Source organism: Littorina saxatilis, linkage group LG5 (assembly GCF_037325665.1).
Source record: "Littorina saxatilis isolate snail1 linkage group LG5, US_GU_Lsax_2.0, whole genome shotgun sequence".
Lineage (NCBI taxonomy): Eukaryota > Metazoa > Mollusca > Gastropoda > Littorinimorpha > Littorinidae > Littorina > Littorina saxatilis.
In genome coordinates, this window is record NC_090249.1 from 10,777,886 (window position 1) to 10,798,496 (window position 20,611).

The 20,611-nt window shown below is 39.8% G+C and overlaps 1 protein-coding gene and 1 long non-coding RNA gene across 2 annotated transcripts in view; both read left to right on the plus strand.

Moving 5' to 3' along the window:
- Positions 1 to 16,113, plus strand: part of LOC138965924 (AF4/FMR2 family member lilli-like) — a 72,835-nt gene extending 56,722 nt beyond the window's left edge. The window contains exons 9-19 of the mRNA XM_070338004.1: positions 3,379 to 3,490; positions 4,037 to 4,134; positions 4,667 to 4,723; positions 5,221 to 5,328; positions 5,810 to 5,894; positions 6,130 to 6,257; positions 6,663 to 6,697; positions 10,113 to 10,213; positions 10,680 to 10,765; positions 11,076 to 11,140; positions 11,888 to 16,113. Of these exons, the coding sequence (XP_070194105.1) occupies positions 3,379 to 3,490; positions 4,037 to 4,134; positions 4,667 to 4,723; positions 5,221 to 5,328; positions 5,810 to 5,894; positions 6,130 to 6,257; positions 6,663 to 6,697; positions 10,113 to 10,213; positions 10,680 to 10,765; positions 11,076 to 11,140; positions 11,888 to 12,014 (1,002 nt within the window). The 3' untranslated portion in view covers positions 12,015 to 16,113. The remainder of the gene's footprint in view (positions 1 to 3,378; positions 3,491 to 4,036; positions 4,135 to 4,666; positions 4,724 to 5,220; positions 5,329 to 5,809; positions 5,895 to 6,129; positions 6,258 to 6,662; positions 6,698 to 10,112; positions 10,214 to 10,679; positions 10,766 to 11,075; positions 11,141 to 11,887) is intronic.
- LOC138966286 (uncharacterized) overlaps positions 1 to 20,611 on the plus strand; it is a 470,291-nt gene that overhangs the window by 243,399 nt on the left and 206,281 nt on the right. The window lies entirely within an intron of this gene.

The window sequence follows — 20,611 nt, forward strand, 5'->3', positions numbered from 1 at the left end:
AAAGTTGAGGCGGCACTGTCACGCCCTCATTTTTCAACCAAATTGGTTGAAATTTTGGTCAAGTAATCTTCGACGAAGCCCGGACTTCGGTATTGCATTTCAGCTTGGTGGCTTAAAAATTAATTAATGACTTTGGTCATTAAAAATCTGAAAATTGTAAAAATAAATAAAAATTTATAAAACGATCCAAATTTACGTTTATCTTATTCTCCATCATTTGCTGATTCCAAAAACATATAAATATGTTATATTCGGATTATAAACAAGCTCTGAAAATTAAATATATAAAAATTATTATCAAAATTAAATTGTCCAAATCAATTTAAAAACACTTTCATCTTATTCCTTGTCGGTTCCTGATTCCAAAAACATATAGATATGATATGTTTGGATTAAAAACACGCTCAGAAAGTTAAAACAAAGAGAGGTACAGAAAAGCGTGCTATCCTTCTTAGCGCAACTACTACCCCACTCTTCTTGTCAATTTCACTGCCTTTGCCATGCGCGGTGGACTGACGATGCTACGAGTATACGGTCTTGCTGAAAAATGGCATTGCGTTCAGTTTCATTCTGTGAGTTCGACAGCTACTTGACTAAATATTGTATTTTCGCCTTACGCGACTTGTTAACTTATCAGCTTATCTTTACCGACGCCTTACTTTATTTACCTTTGTAAAGACCCACTTTCTCCCACCTGTTATATGATACATGTCCCTCATTTCTGCTCCTTGAGAAAAGAATAAACCCTTGTTTGCGAGCATTTTACCTGCAGCAGCTTCCCTTTCCCCTCGAGTGTCTTGTCTGGCGGAACTAATCCCTCCAACTTGCATACTTCCACATATTTTCTGTGCATTTAGGGTGAAGTGCGTTTGTACTACATTTTTAAGGCACACTCCTTCCTATGAAAACAATTCAGCTCATCATCTCAGATCCCATGAAAGGCCACCTGCAATTTAGGGACACTTTTGGCTGGTCCCAAGGGTGTCCTTTCATCGCAGGTACCACTGTATCTCATAATAACGGAGGAATGGTCTTATCCCATGTAAAATCCTGGACAGACGGTGAGCGGAATTGTCAATTTCACGGGAAGGAGGCCCCATTTCTTCACCCCTGGTTATAGAAATTAGTCAAAGACGCTGTCTGCGTGATATAATCTGATACTCGTGCGTATGGAAGTTGTTTAGGAAGTGTGGGTCATGTAACAATTGAACGTAAGTCTGAGGAATTGCAGACAACAGTTTTTTTTAGACGGCGGTCGCATAGAGGTTACTCGGGGGGGGGGGGGGGGGGGGGGGGGGGGGGATTGAAGGGATTGCGCAAGTTTAAAGCCAGAGTACAGAGATTAGTGGATCCTTCTTTTCCTTTTTTTAGTAGTCGTTTAGAAAATGACATTGAAGAAAACACCAGTGCTTTTGAAGTTTTTTGTCCAGACACACATAGTCTCGTTTTTTGGTGTCTTTTAATTTGGTTACGAACGTCTTTCTTCCAGAGTTGTTTTTTTTAAGAACGCACGTGCAGCTGCTACACGATATATAGAACTTTAAAAGAAAAAGAGAATAACAGAGGGAAAATAAGTTGTTCCTGTTTTTGTAGGAAACGTCAACCGCTTAACTCCTTGTACGTGTATCCTAAGTATAAATATATGTATTACATTCACAAGCAGAACGTTTTGTCACTTTCCCTATCCTCTTTTGTTTCTTCAAGTGTATTGTCTGTTATTGTATACATGTTTGTTTGTAACTTCGCCTGTGTCTGTGTCATTAATTCTGTCCGTCTGTATATGCATGCAGACATCTTGGACGGATTTCCCTGGAGTTAAATGAAATCGTACAAGTTAAAAAGCAAAATCCCAAGGTTGAGCCGACATGTCAATTCACCCTTAGCGGTGCAAGAATGTCAAGAGACCTTATATGGACGTATCATAATCCCACCCCACGCCCGACCTTGATATTTTGACTCCAGCTATACATAGATACGCCACTGCACTTTAGCCGAGACTTAAATCAACACGAGAGCATGTGCGAGACGAGACTTGACCATTTACGTAGCGGTGCTAATGGAACGGAGAACCCCCAGACAATGTAAGCTGAGACAGAAACCCCAAACAGCTCGACAGTTCGAGGGTCTGAAAGTAGAGTGTGTGACAGGCGTAAAGCAATATCTTTAAAGTGGGGTGTAAGGCTGGAAAGTGAGAACACTCGATCATGATCAAAATGGAGGTGAAGGGGAGGTGGGCAGTTTGGACACGCCCATTTTTGAGCACCAGTCTGTACTCGTCACAATGCTCAAGACATGCATGTCGTGGGATGTTGATTATTTAAGCAGTCAGTGACCCATCTAAAGTGATTTTTTTCCCGTTTTGGAATTTATTTATTTTAAGTTGTAAATATTGCATTTGGAACATTTATTGGAACTGGTGGACTATAATTCTAAACAAACAATCTGTAAACGTGCCGAAAGACGAAGATGTCAAGAGAAACAAACAAACAAACCGACGAACAAACACATAAACCCCGAGTTGTCTTGTTTTGCCGTGCCTTATCTTGCCTTGTCTTGTCTTGTCTTGTCTTCTCTCGTCTTGTCTTCTCTCGTCTTGCTTTGCATTGTCTTGTCTTATTTCCTTGTCTTGTCTCGCCTTTTTGTCTCTCATCTTGACTTTCCTTGTTGTGTCCTGTCTTGTCTTCTTTCGTTTAGTCTTGTCTTGTATTACCCTGTCTTGCCTTGTTTTGTCTTGCCTTGTTTTGTCTTGCCTTGTTTTCCTTCCCTTGTCTTGTCTTGTCGTACTTTGCTTTGTCTTGTATTCCCTTACCCGAGGTAATCTTGCCCTATCTTGTCTTGTTCTATTTCATTTCCTACTTCTTAGCTGTCTTCAAGTTTTTTGTTTGCATCGTTCGTATGTCTGCCTTTTAACAGAGAAGCAACAGCTTCCTCGAAATCATATTCATAGTTTTAACTTTGCTTCTGTTCATTTACGGAAAGACAATTGCTTCCTCCAAATAATTATCCATCCAACATTGCTTCTGTTTCTTTGCAAAAAGGCAGCTGCTCACTCGATATTTTTTGTTCATTCACCAATCACTTGAACGTTTTAACTTGGCTTCTGTTACGTTGCGGAAAGATAGTTTCTACCTGCAAATAATTATCCATTCTCTTTACTTTGCCTCTGTTTCTTTATAGAAAGGCAGCTGCTCACTCGATTATTTTGTTCATTCACCATTCACTTAAAACGTTTTAACTTTGCTTCTGTTCCTTTGCGGAAAGATAGTTTCTACCTGCAATTAGCTATCCATCCTCTTAAACTTTGCTTATAGAAAGGCAGCTGCACTCTCGATTTGTTTTCCATTCACCATGTAAATGTTAATGTGTCTATGTCCACAGTCGGTGATCATGCTTGTGTTCCGGGAGGAAAAGAACAAAGAAGAAGAAATGAAGGCGTGGCAGTTTTGGCACAGTCGTCAGCACAGCTACAAACAACGCATTCTCGACATAGGTCAGTTCATTTACAAATGTGTTTTTGCACTTGTCTATTTTGTAACTCAAAACTGGGTTTCCTCACTCATTGAGTAAAATTATGTTAAAAACGCTTTTTTCTTCTTCTTGAAATAACGAACGCGTGGAGTTTTTAAAAAGAACTCTCATGTACTGTTTATGATGGTCTGCATGAAGGTTTTCTTCGTCATATTTTGTCTCGATTATTTTGGCCTCTTTGTAAAGTTTCAAAAGGGTTACCCCAAAACAGAGTTTCAAAGGAAAGTTGCAAAGGCCACAATGCAGCGGATCGTTTGTTGCCTAGTCTATGTTATGTGGTGATTGTTCGCTTCTGACTTGAAAACATTTAATGTTTTTCTTTCTGGGTTTTTGCAGGCCATTCACCTCGAAAATGAGAATCAGCTATCATGGTGAATTCCTTAATGCGTAGTTGTTTTGTTCACCCCAGAGTTTTCTCATCAACACGAAAGCTTGCATGACATAGCTTCGATAAATTACTTTACGCCAGCATGTAGTACATACTTAATATTTATGACTGTGATTGCAGACACGAAGAACAGCCAAGGCGTGGGCCCTAACAGTATCAGTGAGTTGGCGTTTAACGCCGTCAGTGTTAAGTGGAACCCGCGAGATGGTCCTGTCAGGGTGAGAATTCTGTCTTCACAACTCTTCAACATTTCTTTATTTTGTTCGTTTTTCTTTATTTCCTTTGTTCTTTCTCTTTTTATTTAATCTATTTTGTTGTACTGTTCTTCCTTCCTTCTTTCTTTTTTGTCTTTCTTTCTTTCCTTCGTTCTTTCTTTCTTTTCTTTTGTTCTTTCTTTCTTTCTTTCTTTCTTCCATCTTTCGTCTCTCTCTTTTTATTCTGCTTTCTTGTTTTCTTTCTTTCTTCTCTGCATTTTGTTTTTCTTACTTTCTTTCTTTCTTGCTATATGTTTATCTGTCTTTCTTTATTTCGGTTTCTCTGTCATTCTTTTGTCTATCTTTCTGTATTTCCTCTCTTCATTTATGGGTCTACTTTGAATCATTGATTCATTTTCCCTGCATATTAGACTGTTAGAGTTTTTCAATCTTGAATACAAATAATATTGTTGTTGACAGTTAAGTGCAACATAAAACATGATCCCTCTGTATACCAAGGGCAATATTTTAATAGAATGTTTCCCATCTTTGACAGGTAAACATTGCGGTCCATTGCCTCAGCACAGACTTCAGCAACCAAAAGGGTGTAAAGGTGAGAAAAATACAACAAAATGATTCGTTCAATTTCCTCAAGAAATAAATTAATGCAGATTGGTTTTTTAGTGTGGCTATAAGTGTTTTGACCCTAACCCCCACCCCCTTCTCCCCGACCCCCCACCTCCCTACCAAGATAATCCTAGTATTTTCTGTTTCTTCTTCGATTTAACCTGCACCAACAGATTTTGTTGTTTATGAAATTTAAACCATATATATTAATAAGAGAATTAAGGCTTACATAAAAAATATGGGTAGCGCCGTATGTATGGCAGCTCGCTTTCCCCAGGGAGAAAGCAGCCCGAATTTCCATGAGGGTAACCTCACTGGACTGTAAATCTTATCCAAATCCAAATCCATCCAATCCAAATCCAGATCCAAATCCATTCATAAACAACAACATCTGAATGAAAAGCGGAGCCTTTGTTTTAACGGGATTTTGCGCTTCTGACTTGACAAAATTGAAGTTAAATATTTTTCTCTCTTTTTGTTCAGGGCATTCCGCTTCACATCCAATGCGATACATACGAGCTCTTCGACTCCAAAAAAGAACTGCTGCCCAGCCATCGAGGCTTCTGCCAGATCAAAGTCTTCTGTGACAAGGTGAGGGTCAACCATCGAGTTTCTTTTTCTTATTTGTATTCATATTTGCACGTGATGATGGTGAACTTGTGATAAGAAGAAACGAAGAAGTAAGGAAAGGATAATACTTGGAGAACCGCTTGAAATTGTTTTAAATCCCTTCCTGTGTTTATGAGTAACGCGTCCTCAAAGACATACGATATGCATAAAATAAGTCTTAAGATTACATTTACAAAAAACCTAAGACGGCTCTTTTCGACCATCTGTTTTGAAATCAAATCTCAGACGTCAAAAGCCAAACAAAGATCGATAATGGCGTCACGTAAAAGTCATGTCACTACTTCTACATGTCTCCCAAGGAAGTGTCAAAAGAAAGCATTTCGAGACAGAATTTGATCTCGGTGACAACATATCAGCAGTAGAAAATGAATCGTAAGGCCACAGACAGCCTTTCAATGTATCGGTATCGTATATCATTAACATTTTCTTTCTTATTTGTCAGGGCGCGGAAAGAAAGACGAGAGACGAAGAAAGAAGACGGAACGCCAAGACCACCAAAACACCGGAACCTACTGTAACATTTTCACGTGAGTTGATGTCTCTCCCTCTTAGTCTGACTTTCTTTTAGCTGATTTGTGGTTTCTGCACATTCAAAAAGACAAAATGATCTTAATTAATTTTAGTTTTCTTATAGAATTATGTTTACTTTTTTTTAGTTATCGCTTATTTTTAGCATCATACTGTGCGTCTTGCTGCGTGCGTATGTGTCTTAATGTGTCCTACTGTGTCTTACTGTGTGTTTCCATGTGTGTCAACTAGCAGGACGCAAGAGGTCGGAGGATGTGTTCCACTCGCCGTGTGACCGGTCCGAGTTTTACAGTATGGCGGATCTTTCCAGTCCACCAATGTACTTCAGTCCTTCCTACATGACAGGGGAAATCCAGCCAATGGTAAGCAGCATGTTGCACCATTTTGCGTTTGTGTGTTATTTTGACGTGTGTAAACAAGTGTGTGTTTTTGTTTTCCACATTTGTTTTCCACACTACAACTGCCAACGTATTTCTTTTAACCAAATTAATTCATAATTTCATTTCTGAAATTGTGAAGAAGTAAAGGTGACAAGAAAATGACAGAAACAAACCAACACCCGGGTATATTGGATTTGTTTGGCAACATGGCTTTTTTAATACATGCACTAATACAAAGGATGTTGATAATTAGTAGACTATTTATATTGTTTTTTGAAGAAGTTTGAAAAGTAAGAACTTGCCGGCTTTCTTAAACCTATATCTGCAACGTGATAGTGTTGGTGTGGCCCGGTGTACTCATAAGGTATTCTTTGTTTTATTTTACAGGGCAGCCCTTCCGTCAAAGATGAAGAAAATTCTAGGTGAGTACTCTTCTTTTAGCACTTTTGCCTCACTACTTTTGTTAGTCTGTCAGTCAGTCTGTCTGTCTGTCTCTGTCTGTTTGTCCCTCCCCCCCCCCCCTCTCTCTCTCTCTCTCTCTCTCTCTCTCTCTCTCTCTCTCTCTCTCTCTCTCTCTCTCTCTCTCTCAGTCAAGTCTAGTTTTTTTTTCCTGTGGCTGTCTCTGGAACGCTCTTCCGAATGCCTTACGGGAAGCTACCAGCACAGATTCTTACAAAAACAAATATATATCCCATTTAATGAAAATAGTATATTCTTGATTGTTATGTCCTTTGGGACACAGTCACTCACTTTTGATTTATTGTTTTGTTCACGAAATTATGATGTTCTGCACAATATCCATTGTCTTGCAGAGTTGATGTACTATTGCATAGTATTCTGACTCTAATTGACTTGCACATTTTTGCTTTGCACCTTGTCATGAACATTTATAAACTACAATGTCTCATATAATGCGCTTATGTACATAAACTTATACTGTTTCATTAATTATGTATGTATGTAGTAGTAGTTATTATAGTAGATTTAGTCCCTCTTTAGTGCGAGGGCCAGATGCAAAAAAGTATACCAATGCTTATGCTGTTACCCTCGTAAAATAAAGAATTGTCATTGTCATTGTCATTGTCTCCCTCTCTCTCTCCCTCTCTCTCTCTCTCTCTCTCTCTCTCTCTCTCTCTCTCTCTCTCTCTCTCTCTCTCTCTCTCTCTCTCTCTCTCTCTCTCTCTCTCTCTCTCTCTCTCTCTCTCTCCCTCTCTCTCCACCTCTCTTCTCCGTTCTCACATTGTTCAAACTTCTTTAAGATGTTGATGTCTTAAGGAAAACTTTTTCTTTCATTATTTCTTTCTCCTTATGTTTGATCTGTTTAGTTACTTCTGTTATTTTTATCAATCATTACATTCTATCATTTCCTATATTTTGTTGAAACAAAGGAAAGCGAGGTGTACACCTTCTCACACGCATTAGAACTACGTACACGCTCATCCTATGTTCCTTTTTTTTTTTTAGCAGACGCATGCACTTCTTTGTTGTAGTCAGCAAACAAGAAAAACCCACGCGTATACTCCGAAAAGCAGAAACTGCTGATATATGAATTATCACACCCGCATTATTACGCCTCCGTGGAAATGTGGGTAAAAAAGGAGGGAAAAGGTCACAAACCGAGCATAGGTTTACCAAGACCAAGGAAAAATTATCGCCTACGCTCAAAGATTACGAGAGTTTAGTTGACACAAGAACAATCTCAAGACAATGATCCTTGTCTCGGCGACCGAGGCTCGAACCCACGAGATTCTTACATCACCAATGAAGGGTTAACCGTAGATTGTTTGTTCGACATTCGAAGCCTTCCTTTTTTCCTCTTGCCCCAATCTCTGCTCCAAACCCCTTTCTTTTACTGTGTTACTGTGTAAATACATGTGCACACACCCACTTAAGTCTCGTATTCCTACTCTTGAGGCCGTTGCTCAGATAGTAGTGGATTGAAAGATATTTGACAAGAAAGTAAATCGCAAAGGAAATGCAAATGGTGCACGCCCTAATTATTACTGTGACGAAGTGAAAAAATATATTTTCGAGACATTGTGTTATGAATAAGAGATCGTGAGATAAAATAGGGTCTTATGCTTGAAAGGTATTTCGAGAAAACTGTAAGGCGCGGAACAGGTCAAAACGCATGGCATCGTGGCTTTATTGGAGGCGTATGTTTGGCTTGAAAATGCAAATAGCCTTTTGCTTACATGGCTTATGTATACAGTGTACATATCCGTCGCCAAATACTCGGCGTACCGTACTAATTGTCAAGCAGTCTGGCAGTTCGTTTGTTATGCTGTTAATTGCTGTTGGTCTGCCAACCCAAAACCTCTCCAACCCCCCCCCCCCCCCCCCAAAAAAAAAACAACAACAAAACAAGTCGCGTAAGGCGAAAATACAACATTTAGTCAAGTAGCTGTCGAACTCACAGAATGAAACTGAACGCAATGCCATTTTTCAGCAAGACCGTATACTCGTAGCATCGTCAGTCCACCGCTCATGGCAAAGGCAGTGAAATTGACAAGAAGAGCGGGGTAGTAGTTGCGCTAAGAAGGATAGCACGCTTTTCTGTACCTCTCTTTGTTTTAACTTTCTGAGCGTGTTTTTAATCCAAACATATCATATCTATATGTTTTTGGAATCAGGAACCGACAAGGAATAAGATGAAAGTGTTTTTAAATTGATTTCGACAATTTAATTTTGATAATAATTTTTATATATTTAATTTTCAGAGCTTGTTTTTAATCCAAATATAACATATTTATATGTTTTTGGAATCAGAATATGATGGAGAATAAGATGAACGTAAATTTGGATCGTTTTATAAATTTTTATTTTTTTTTTACAATTTTCAGATTTTTAATGACCAAAGTCATTAATTAATTTTTAAGCCACCAAGCTGAAATGCAATACCGAAGTCCGGGCTTCGTCGAAGATTACTTGACCAAAATTTCAACCAATTTGGTTGAAAAATGAGGGCGTGACAGTGCCGCCTCAACTTTCACGAAAAGCCGGATATGACGTCATCAAAGACATTTATCAAAAAAATGAAAAAAACGTTCGGGGATTTCATACCCAGGAACTCTCATGTCAAATTTCATAAAGATCGGTCCAGTAGTTTAGTCTGAATCGCTCTACACACACACACACACACACACACACACACACACACACACACACACACACAGACACACGTACATACACCACGACCCTCGTCTCGATTCCCCCCTCGATGTTAAAACATTTAGTCATAACTTGACTAAATGTAAAAAGAACACCACCAAAAAAAAAGCAACAACAACCAAACCGAACAAACAGACAAACATGAGGCAATATGTTATCCGTTCATTTCAGATGTAATCGTCATTAGATACACTGTGGTATCTTCGTCTTGATTTTATTCGGGAGGAAGTGTTCTCCTCTACCGTCTGCGTTCATCATGTGCCTCATCTATCCTCAACGCCATGAACAAGCTCATAATCTCCCACCGTCATATATTTTCTTCGTGTCATATTTGAACTCGAGCATTTCTTGAAGAAGTCAAACTTTACTTGTCCAAAGCTTCGTTAAAAATAGAAATGTCTCTGTCTGTCTGCTTCGCTGTTTTTCTGTGTGTCTCTGAACTTCTGCCTGTGTGCCAGCCTATCTCTCAGCCTACTTGTTTATCTCCGTACCTACCTACCAACCTACCAACCTACGTACCTACCTACCTACCTACCTGTACTGATTTCATGGAAATACTTTCCAAATTGATGAATGAAGTTATTCATAGATTAATTAATTCATTTAATTATAAGCTCATTCATCGATCGAGTGACTGATTAATTGATGTATTAATTACTGTTGCAGTCAGCTGAGCCCAGGTCAGTCAGTGGAGGACTCAGATGAGGCATCGGCAGCCAAGGCTCCCCGTCTGACTTCCTGTGTCTCATGCAACAAGCATCTCACTCGTAAGTTTTCACTCATAAAGACTGTGATCACACTGAACATACTGAATGGAAGTAAATTAAAATAAAATAAAATACAGAATGACGAATAGAAGCAAAATATTTCAACAGGAAACAACTAATATAAGAAGAAACCCCTTTAATTCTTGCAATATGTTTATATAGTGAAGTAAGAACAAAGGGGGTATGCAAACACAAGAAAGAACTAATATCAGAGGAAGCCCCTTCTTGCAATATGTTGAGACAGTGATCAAAGAACACTGACAGGGGGGATTGGGGGGGGGGGATTTCAGAAAGGTGTATTCATGTTCTCTTTCAAGATTTTCTATGTTTAGGGGGTTTAGTCCGTTGCTTAGTTTTTAAGCAAATATCGTGCACGGAATGTAGCCTGAATAAAAAAGTCAATATTTGTATTAATTTTTTTTTAATGGTTTACTGTAGGAATAATTACTGTTTTGACATTTTGCAGCACTGCTCTACGTCAAAGAAAACAACGACAAAGCCTACCACGCCATTCATTTAGACGTTCCAACTGTCGAAGAGCTGTTAAAATCCGTGAGTAATCTCTGTCTGTTTGCGTTATATGTCGTTTTTCTCCTGGTCTATGTCGGGTTGAATGGTAGATTTTACTGCCTACCTGCTTGCCTGCCTGCCTGCCTGTCTGTCTGTCTGCCTGTCGTCCTGCATGTCTGTCTGTCTGTCTGCCTGTCGTCCTGTCTGCCTGTCCGTCGCATTCGCTGGTCTGTCAAATCCACTGTCTGACTCGCAGGTTGGCTTTTCCGCTTTATGTTTGTTCGTGTGTTAAGATGATTTTCTGCGTTTTTTTCCGAGCCAAATCGTTAATGCATTGTTTCTCTTTTTTCAGATTGAATACAAATTCAATAGACAGTTAGGAAACGTCACGAATTTCTACAAAAGATCAAAAAAGGGGTAAGGTTTTGTTTTAACGTAATCTCCTTGTGTTTTTTTTTATGTGTGTGTGTGTGTGTGTGTGTGTGTGTGTGTGTGTGTGTGTGTGTGTGTGTGTGTGTGTGTGTGTGTCCTTGGTTTTGTCTCTATATCTGTCTGTCTCTGTCTGTCTCTGTGTCTGTCTGTCCTTGTGTGAGTGTGTATGTTTTTGTGAATTTGTGTGCGTGCGCGTGTGTGTTTGTATGTGTGTGTTTGTCTGTCCTCCCTCCCGTCCGTCCGTCCGTCCGTCTGTCTGTCTGTCTGTCTGTCTGTCTGTCTGTCTGTCTGTCTGTCTGTCTGTCTGTCTGTCTGTCTGTCTGTCTGTCTGTCTGTCTGTCTGTCCGTCCGTCTGTCTGTCTGTCTGTCTGTCTGTCTGCTTGTGTTAACGGCCGTGCGCTTGTGCATCATTTTGCTGTCTGTTTGTTTGTTTTTCTTTTTGCATTGGTCTGTTGGTCATTCGCTGTGCTTCTGTGTCTGCCTTGTCTCTTTATTCTTCCAACGCAAGTTTCGTGTTTTTCGTGGGATTACTCCACTTTCTATTCTTGTTGTTGTCATGAGATCGCGATTTATTGGAGCTCTTGATGAGCTCTTGATGTCATTTCCACACACTCGACTTTCTACTCTCTCTTCTTTTTGTGTACGCGTATTTTTGGAGCACATGACGTCGTTTGCACACACTCGACTTTCTATTCTTCATTTTGACATCTGCATCTCTCTTCTTTTTTTCAGCATCTTGGTTCGGATGGACGATGACATCATCCGTCACTACTCGCACGAGACAGCCTTCCTGCTGGAGATCAACCATGCGGACTCTGAAGAGGACCTTGAGGTCGTCCTGGTGGAAACCTGCCAGTGATCCACAGTGGAACATCATCCACAGTCTATAACATTCAATCTCACAGAGAGCTGGCCGTCATCTAGAGAGGTTAATGAAATGCACTCCGCTCGTGAAACGTTTTTGATGAGTTCTACATATCGTGTCCTCAACGTACGAATAGAACATTACGCTCTAAGCGGGGCATTCTCACAGATAATCGATCGTGATCTCGAGAGGAACGTCCTCCAGAGTCTGAACCATTCAGTATCGTAGAGAACTCACTGTGATCTCGAGAGGCTAATGAAACGCACTCCGCTTGTCCTCAGCGTATATACAAATAGAACATTACGCGGGGCATTCTAACAGAGAGTTGATCGTGATCTCGAGAGTAATGAAATACACCCCGCTCGTGAAATGCTTTCGAAGAGTTCTACTTATCGTGTCCTCAGCGTAGGAATAGAACATTACGCTCCAAGCGGGGCGTTCTGACAGAGATCTGGCTATGATCTCAACAAGCCACCCATGAAATTCGCTGACCCAGTGAAGAGATTTCAGAGAGACCTACAGGTCATGTTTACACCGTAGAAAAAAGTATGCCTATACTTTAATAGAGGTCTGTCTTTGACCTCGAGAATCGACGAAAATGTCAACTCTGATGAAAGCATCCAAATGGAAATCTGCAACGCACTACTACAACGTACAGAACGGAACTGTATTCTCCAGAGGCATCCGCCAGAGATCATCACAATCCCAAGAGAGGGGCTGTAAACTTCCAAGGTGGTGTATGGTCTGCCAGTGCTCTCCCGAACCTAGCAGAAAGAGAGCAATTTACTATCAGAGAACAGTTCTCACAATAATTGGCGGTTGACGCTGACAACCTCGTAACCCTTGGAAAGCGTTTGCAGACACTTTCGTTTCCGTGGCAGCCTGCCGTAACCGTGCTTCGGAATGGAGAAGACACAGCCACCCGAGTTCATCGTGTGTTCCAAAACAAAAATTATCGGCGGGACTGGACATATGAAGGAGTTCATCAACGCTTAATCATGGCTGTGGTTCCACACACGAAGTGCAGAAAGAATTGCTAAGCAACAGAAAAGCTGGCGAAGAATCTGCCAAGAAAACCCCACCATGACACCTACTGTCATTCAGAACGACATTGCATCACGAGTACAGAAAACTTATGTGACTTGAACAAAATGAAGTTGTATCTTCTCACAAGTGAAGCATGTTTTAATACTTTTGAGAGAAGACAACTTCGTCAAAACACTTCTGTTATGTCTCTGTCTCGGATTCCTGCTCTTTGTCTTTTGTCTACACGAAGTTAAATGAGAGAAGCTCTGGCGCAGAAACGCTGACAATGTGTATGCATTTTCTACTAGGGCAAAACAGAGCCTTGATCGTTCAAGGTGACCTGCTACGGAATTGTGATGACAGACACAGACCCTAGGGGAAATGCTGCCAACATAGCAGCAACGAGAAGCTCCTCCTGTTTCGTCCACTTGGACATTTCAACACACGCTGACGTCATTATCCAGACCGACAGCAAGAAAAATCATGTGACGTTTTCAAACCCAGAGTTTTGAAGGCTCACCTAAGACTCCTTTGCTCCCTATGCGTCCTCCTTGTTGTGTTTCGTGACTTTCCCGTATATGACTGGACACTCTTCTGACTTGGCTTCGATCGTCAGATAACTTGCAGTGCCAGTTGTGTGCATGCCTTACAACCGCCACATTGTTCTTGACTGTGCCATAAGCGCTGAGCAAAGTGCAGTGAAAATAATGGTAACTAAAGGACATTCTTCTGATCAGTCCTTGATCCTGATCACTGATGTGGGTTTTTTCCCTCCCGTTGACTGTCATTTCATATACGTCTTATTGTCGAGTTTTAAGGAATCGTTTGCACAATTATACAGCTGAGCAAGACGAAAGGTTCAATTTCTGCAAGACACTGTAAATGCCTAGATGTCTGACAGTTGAACAGTCTTGACTCTGAATGGGAAGAAGATGAGAGGAATTAGAAACCTGTAAAACCAGAACAGTTGGTTGCGGGGTTAAGAGAGCTTGAAGTTTCATTTCGTTGAATAATGTGTGAATTATGCTGGAAGGGAGAGATCTAGAACAATGAACGTCGTTGATCCGGTTGACGCGGATGTGTTGTTATAAATGCTGCTGCGTGTACAAGAATGTATTATAAGATGACTGCTGTATTTGTTTCTACAGTTTATAACCACATTTATATATTTGTAGAATTGGTAGCTGGTATATACACTTGAGTATGTACATGTCAAATCTCAGTACGTTTACTGGACTTCTGTTTGTGTTTCTAAGGAATTAGGGAGTCTCAAGCTTTCGTTCGTCTTGAAGAAGTGTATTTATTTATTTGGTGATTATAAATTCAAATATATTTGCATTCCAGAAACTGTTTTTTGTTTTTCTAGTACTTATCATGCATCAACATGTTTACATTCCTGCCAAGTTACTTAATGAAGTGTTCTTATCTAGAAACTTGTTTGAAACCGCGTTTGTTTTAATTGCTGGTTTACCAGTGAACAGAAAAACACAAACACGTACACACGAAACGAATACTGCAATTATAATGTATTCTACTAAAAAATTGCAGCTCTTAAATTAAGATGTCATTCTTTCTTTTTGAACTTGTTTGCTTATGGCTTTGGGTATTCTCTTTTCTCATTCAAAAGTCGGGTTATTTTTTCCTTCAGACAAAGGGAAATGCATAAAGTCGTAAAAGGAATTAAGCTGACCAAAAAACGACCCGGTACTGCGGGAGTCGAATTTTGACTTTAAACCGTATCATGTGGGTTTAGACACGATAGTATCTCTACGACAAAAGAAAATGCCTAACGTCGTAAAGGGGATTACATTTTCCACAAAAGTGACCCGGTGCTGTGAGGTAGTAAAATGGTGAAAGCACAGAATTTAAACTCTATTATGTGATCTGATTGTGATGTGATACCCAAGTTACACGATACACTATTTCCATGCAACGTGTAAACGGGGACCATGAAAGCTATGGTACAGTTAGCATGTGAATATTCTGCAATAGCAACGTATTTTTGGTCAAGTAGTGTTGATGGGAAGATATATGATATATGATACCATACAAGGAGCTTGCGTGCATCTATTCTGCAATGTTTATGAACATTCCATATATGAAAGCAGAATTTTGTTCTGTAAAAAAATGCCATTTTGTTTTTAAACTTCAATGAAAACTAAATAGTTTTAATTACAGTTTAATTGTTATAAATATGTGATTGTCTCGTTATTAGTGATTGTGTACTTATGGGTTCTGATGATGTTTTTAATTATTTTTATTTACGAAATTGAATTTGCTTTTTTTCTCCCCGTGTGTGTTGTACAATTGAAATTGACGCCGATTGTTCATTTGCTGCTGTTATGCAAGTTTGGCTATCGATTTACAAACATGCAGATTAAAGAGCTTGTTAAAGCACAAAGATTCATATCCATATTCCGGCCATTTCAAAGCAAGTTGAATTTGATTTTATTGAAACATACCACGAAAAGAATCTATATATGCATATTTCTCAAGCATATTAGCCCGTCCTTTTTTAACACCACAATACAGAGCATATCAAACTGATGATAAATACGTCCATGATCTATTTATTTTTTAAACAACTGCTGATATTCATTTTTTCCTGAATCGTATGTGTGCACTTAATTTTCCGTGGGAATGTTGTAATGATTTCTGTTATCCATTTGAACATTCTCAGTGCATTCAGCCTTACTTACTGTGCCTTACAGTGATAATTTGACCAAAACACACCTTATAAAGTAACAAATGACATAAATAGGACTGCTGCCAGTATATATATATATATATATGTTTTTAGAAAAGGGCCATGAAAATGACTTTAACGCATTTTGTAAAACCTTTATTAGCTTTAAAAGGGGGGGATGTGGTTAGTTGATGCAGGCGGTAATTATTAACATTGAGTTTTTTTGTTACTTGCTGGAATCATAATTTGCGCTCACGTGTGTGTGTGTGTGTGTGTGTGTGTGTGTGTGTGTGTGTGTGTGTGTGTGAGAGAGAGTGTGTGTGTGTGTGTGTGTGTGTGTGTGTGTGTGTGTGTGTGTGTGTGTGTGTGTGTGTGTGTGTGTGTGTGATGTGAGTGTGTGTGGTGTCTGTGTGTGTGGTGTCTGTGTGTGTGTGTATGTGTGTTGTTATTTGCTGCGTACATGACAAAGAACACTGACTTAAAGATGAGAAAAGCTATGTTCTTGCGCTGAAATTCCTGTATGTTTCTCTTCTGAGTAACGTGTACTTACATTTTTTTGGTTCAATCTTGGTAATGAAGCTTTCACATTTGAATAAGGCAAGAATTAGCTTTTATTTTCATTTACTTACATTCCTTTGTATTTCCTTTTATTTACTACAAAGGTTTTTTTTTACTGCTGAATCTTGCACAAACAAAGACTTCAATAAGGCATTTGAAGAAATGTTTTTTACTTTCGTACCCTTACATTACTTTCTTACTCCTATTTTGGTTTAATACTTTCAGTACTGTTGAAGTACTGATGACTCTTTATGCTGAGGACTTTACAAGACGTTGTACTTTTTAAAATGTTCGGTCTTTTTTTTCGTACTTTCATTACTTTTGAAGTACTGTTATATCTTTACAAGAAGTTTTTTTGTTAAATGTTCGGTCACATAATGCATACGATTTCCTATTGTCTATACAATACAAATAATGCAAAGTCTCACAATGTCGACAATGTACAACACGGTGTCTCTGCATAACATGGTAGTACGGGGCAAATTCTTCTCAAGTTCATTTGCGTCTCAATAGGGTTTTATTTCTTACTTTACACTTTAATCACTGGAGCCACGAACACTTTGGTCACAATTCAGAGCAAAATGATGTCTCAGCATAAAAGGGTAGTAAGAAGAGTATTCTTCTGAAATGAATTTGTCTCTAAATGTTTTCTTTTGAATTTTCACTTCAATGTGATTTTCTCTAATAATTGAAACTTAATCATATGTGAATAACCAGCTGCTGCATTGTGTGTTCAGGGTACGAATTATCATAAATTATGCAACGATGACAGTTCCAGGCTATAGTTGTAACAGGTCTACAGGTAAACCCGGCTTTCCCTCGAAAATATTAGACGTATAACTGGTAACGTTAGAACACACATACATTTGATCAAAGTCTGTATATAATTTGTTTTGTGGATCCCGTTTATAGTTGAATGAGTACCCTCCAACAACATTCCATACTACGAATTATTTTGTGTGACCTATATTCTGTGACATTTTTTACTGTAACTTATTTTCCACTTTGACTTACTTTCTGTGACTTCTTGTTTGACTTGAATGTCAACTCAAACAGCATACTTTGGGTTAACTTCTTATGTTTTAGTTTGTGAATAGTGGCATTTTTCTTGGCAGTTGTGACTTGGTATGACAGGGTCTTAGCAATGTGCTTTTTGTTCATTATTATAGCCTACTCATGTTTGTCCCAAATAACCTATCTTTATGAACGAGCATAATTATTTGTCTCATGCTGTTGCTTGCTTTTTCATGTATGATCACGTAAGAATGAAACTCACATTATTATTTATTTGTATTTTTAATGAGGTCACAAGACGTGTTCTGTAATTGTATGGTCAAATGTACTCGATAACAGTAATGGTGAATTGTTTGTACAGAATGTGAATATAAGTGTATGATATTATATTTCTAGTCGTTAGAGTTGACCGGATGCTTAGCCAGTATGGTCACAGTTGTCCCCGGCTAAGTACTTACAATTTGCAAAGCAAGGACACGTAAAGGTTCATTGTGAGCTATTTAAGTGTTGGTTTATTTTTTCTTTCATGTAAATAACAAACATTGTCGTTTTGTATGTACACAAATGCGACATAAAGATAGAGGCATGAGGCAAAAAAAGTTAGCGCGTGCATATGCGCGCACAAACAGACAGACAGACAAACAGACACACACACACACAGACAGACACACACACACACAGACATACACACACACACACACACACACACACACACTCACACACACACACACTCACACACACACACAGTCGCCACCCTCAACCCCCCCCCCCTTCCCCCGACATTTCTTTGTTGCCTTGTACACATTCACACCTGCTGGGTTCGTGTGTGCAATGTATAGAAGTACGTTGCTAAACGTTAGCGAGCAAAATCGATCAAATATTATGTTTGTACAAAAGCCATGTAATGTGTACACATACATATTCACTGAAGTTACTGTGTGCAGTAAATATGTGCATGTGTGTAAAAGCAAACAAGACAACGTTGAACATAATGCCAGTCAAATTTGCGAGAAAAAAACTGCAATGTAGTACTACCTTAAGGCTGTAGTGTAATATTTAATGTAGTTTACATGTACCGGGTACTTAAGTCGAATGCAGTGCATATGTACTTAACTCTATGTCGATATGAATTAAATATTTGAATTAACGGCCGGTCGTGACTGCTGTAAGAGTCTAGTTCAGAATATTAGACTTTATAATACTGTTGCTTTAAGTGAGGGCCCCAAAGGGGGGGGGGGGGGGGGGTATCATCACGATCACGGGAAGGGAAATTTTAGCTTTCACGATCACAGTTACCTTGATTTTTGTTTTCACGATCACAAACACCTTGACAAATAGAGGATCATAGAGTGACACAGCTGTGAAAAATGTACGTTGAAAATAAAATGCTTTGCAATAATGCCCATCACGATCAGGAAAACAAATGACGATCACGATCACGAGACTTGATTTTTTTGTCATCACGGATCACGGGCAAAGTCCCATCACGATCACAGAAATGGAAATTTCGGCAATCACGGTCACAGAAAGGTCAAAAAACGCCAATCACGATCACGATTTTAAACCCTTTGGGGCCCTCTTAAGTGCTTTACGCATGGGGTTAATACTCGTAACGTGTTCTGCGTCTTATTAACCAATTCTCTATCTTGCAGTTTTCAGAGAAACCAATTTCTTCAAATATAGGGTTAAAGGAGGGGGCTTATAGAGCAGAAGCGATCATCGTTGTCGTTTGGAATTGTGGATGTATTTGAGCAATGGGAAAACGTACACTATTTAAAAATTGCGTTTGTTTTAGTCTGTCGAAGTTCAGTTGAGGTTTACCATAAAGGAAAGCTAAAGAAACAAATTCGGTAGAAATCCGAAAGTTACACTGTTTTGTTTTGTCACCATATTTCTGTTGTCCACCGCTATACTACACTACTCAAAAGAATTCAAGGGCCAGTGTCATTTTTGACATGGTTTGAAAAATAAAGTGCAGACTGAACAAAATGTGTTTTTTTGCCAAATAAGCAACAAACAGTGTTACGCAATGTTCAAGACAACGTGTTTTTGAAAAGGGTTCAGATGAGCGTTTATTCAAAGTGCTACACGGGGCCACAAAAGAAACGCAAAATTTACGTGAAAATGCCTTTTCAAACGCGTCTAGCTGACGCAGCACACCTGCGCAGACTGAAAACTGCAATGTACGTGCAAGCCGTAGCTTTTGTGAGCAGACGTCAACCAGTTTTGCAGACCAACGGGTATTTAAGGCCACGTTTCTTGAGCATTTTTAACCATGCCCCCAAGACGCCGACTGAGTGATGCTGACAGAGGGAAGGCCGTGGCCTGGCTCCAGGAAGGCGTAGCAGTGCGGGAAGTTGGCAGGCGACTGCAAGTGACACATTCTGTCATACAGAGGCTGAGAGACCGCTTCAACAACACCGGAAGTGTACAAGAACCAAGGAGGGCTGGGCGCTCACGAATGACGACCAGGAGAGAAGACCGCTACGTCATCGTGTCAGCCCTGCGTAACAGAACCGCCACTGCAAACACGCTCAGGGGGCAACTGCGAACTTTCTTTATTTCTTTATTTGGTGTTTAACGTCGTTTTCAACCACGAAGGTTAACAACTGCGAACAGCCACCAACATCCTGGTCAGTGACCAAACTTTTCGCAACCGTCTGCACGAGGTGAACATGCGATCAAGGCGGCGAGCGGTACGACCTCCACTCACTAGGGCTCATCGTGCAGCTCGTCTGGCCTGGACCCGGCGTCATCAGGATGGACTGGCCCTCCCGTTCGCCCGATCTGAACCCAATCGAGCACCTTTGGGATGTCCTGGGGCGACTGATTCGAGCGAATCATCCTCCTCCACCAAACCTCAACGTCCTGTTCCACACTCTGCAGCAGGAGTGGCAGGCGATCCCTCAGAACACTCTGCAGCAGGAGTGGCAGGCGATCCCTCAGAACACTCTGCAGCAGGAGTGGCAGGCGATCCCCCAGAACACTCTTCAGACATTGGTCATGTCCATGCGTCAGCGTTGCCTGGACTGCATCAATGCCAATGGAGGTCACACTCGTTATTGACTCTTGTGATTTCAATTGCTCTCTGTTCTGAATTTTGAAAATGGAGGTATGTCCATTCAAATGAAATTTTCTCGATGAATAATTCGTGTTGGTTAATGAAATTGTAACCGATCGAACAAAAAGTGAATAAATTAAAGTTCTGATATATGTTTTCTGTTGTTTGTCTTAATTGCTTTGAATGGTGAATGACCAACTGAGTGGCCCTTGAATTCTTTTGAGTAGTGTATATTCAAAGAACTGT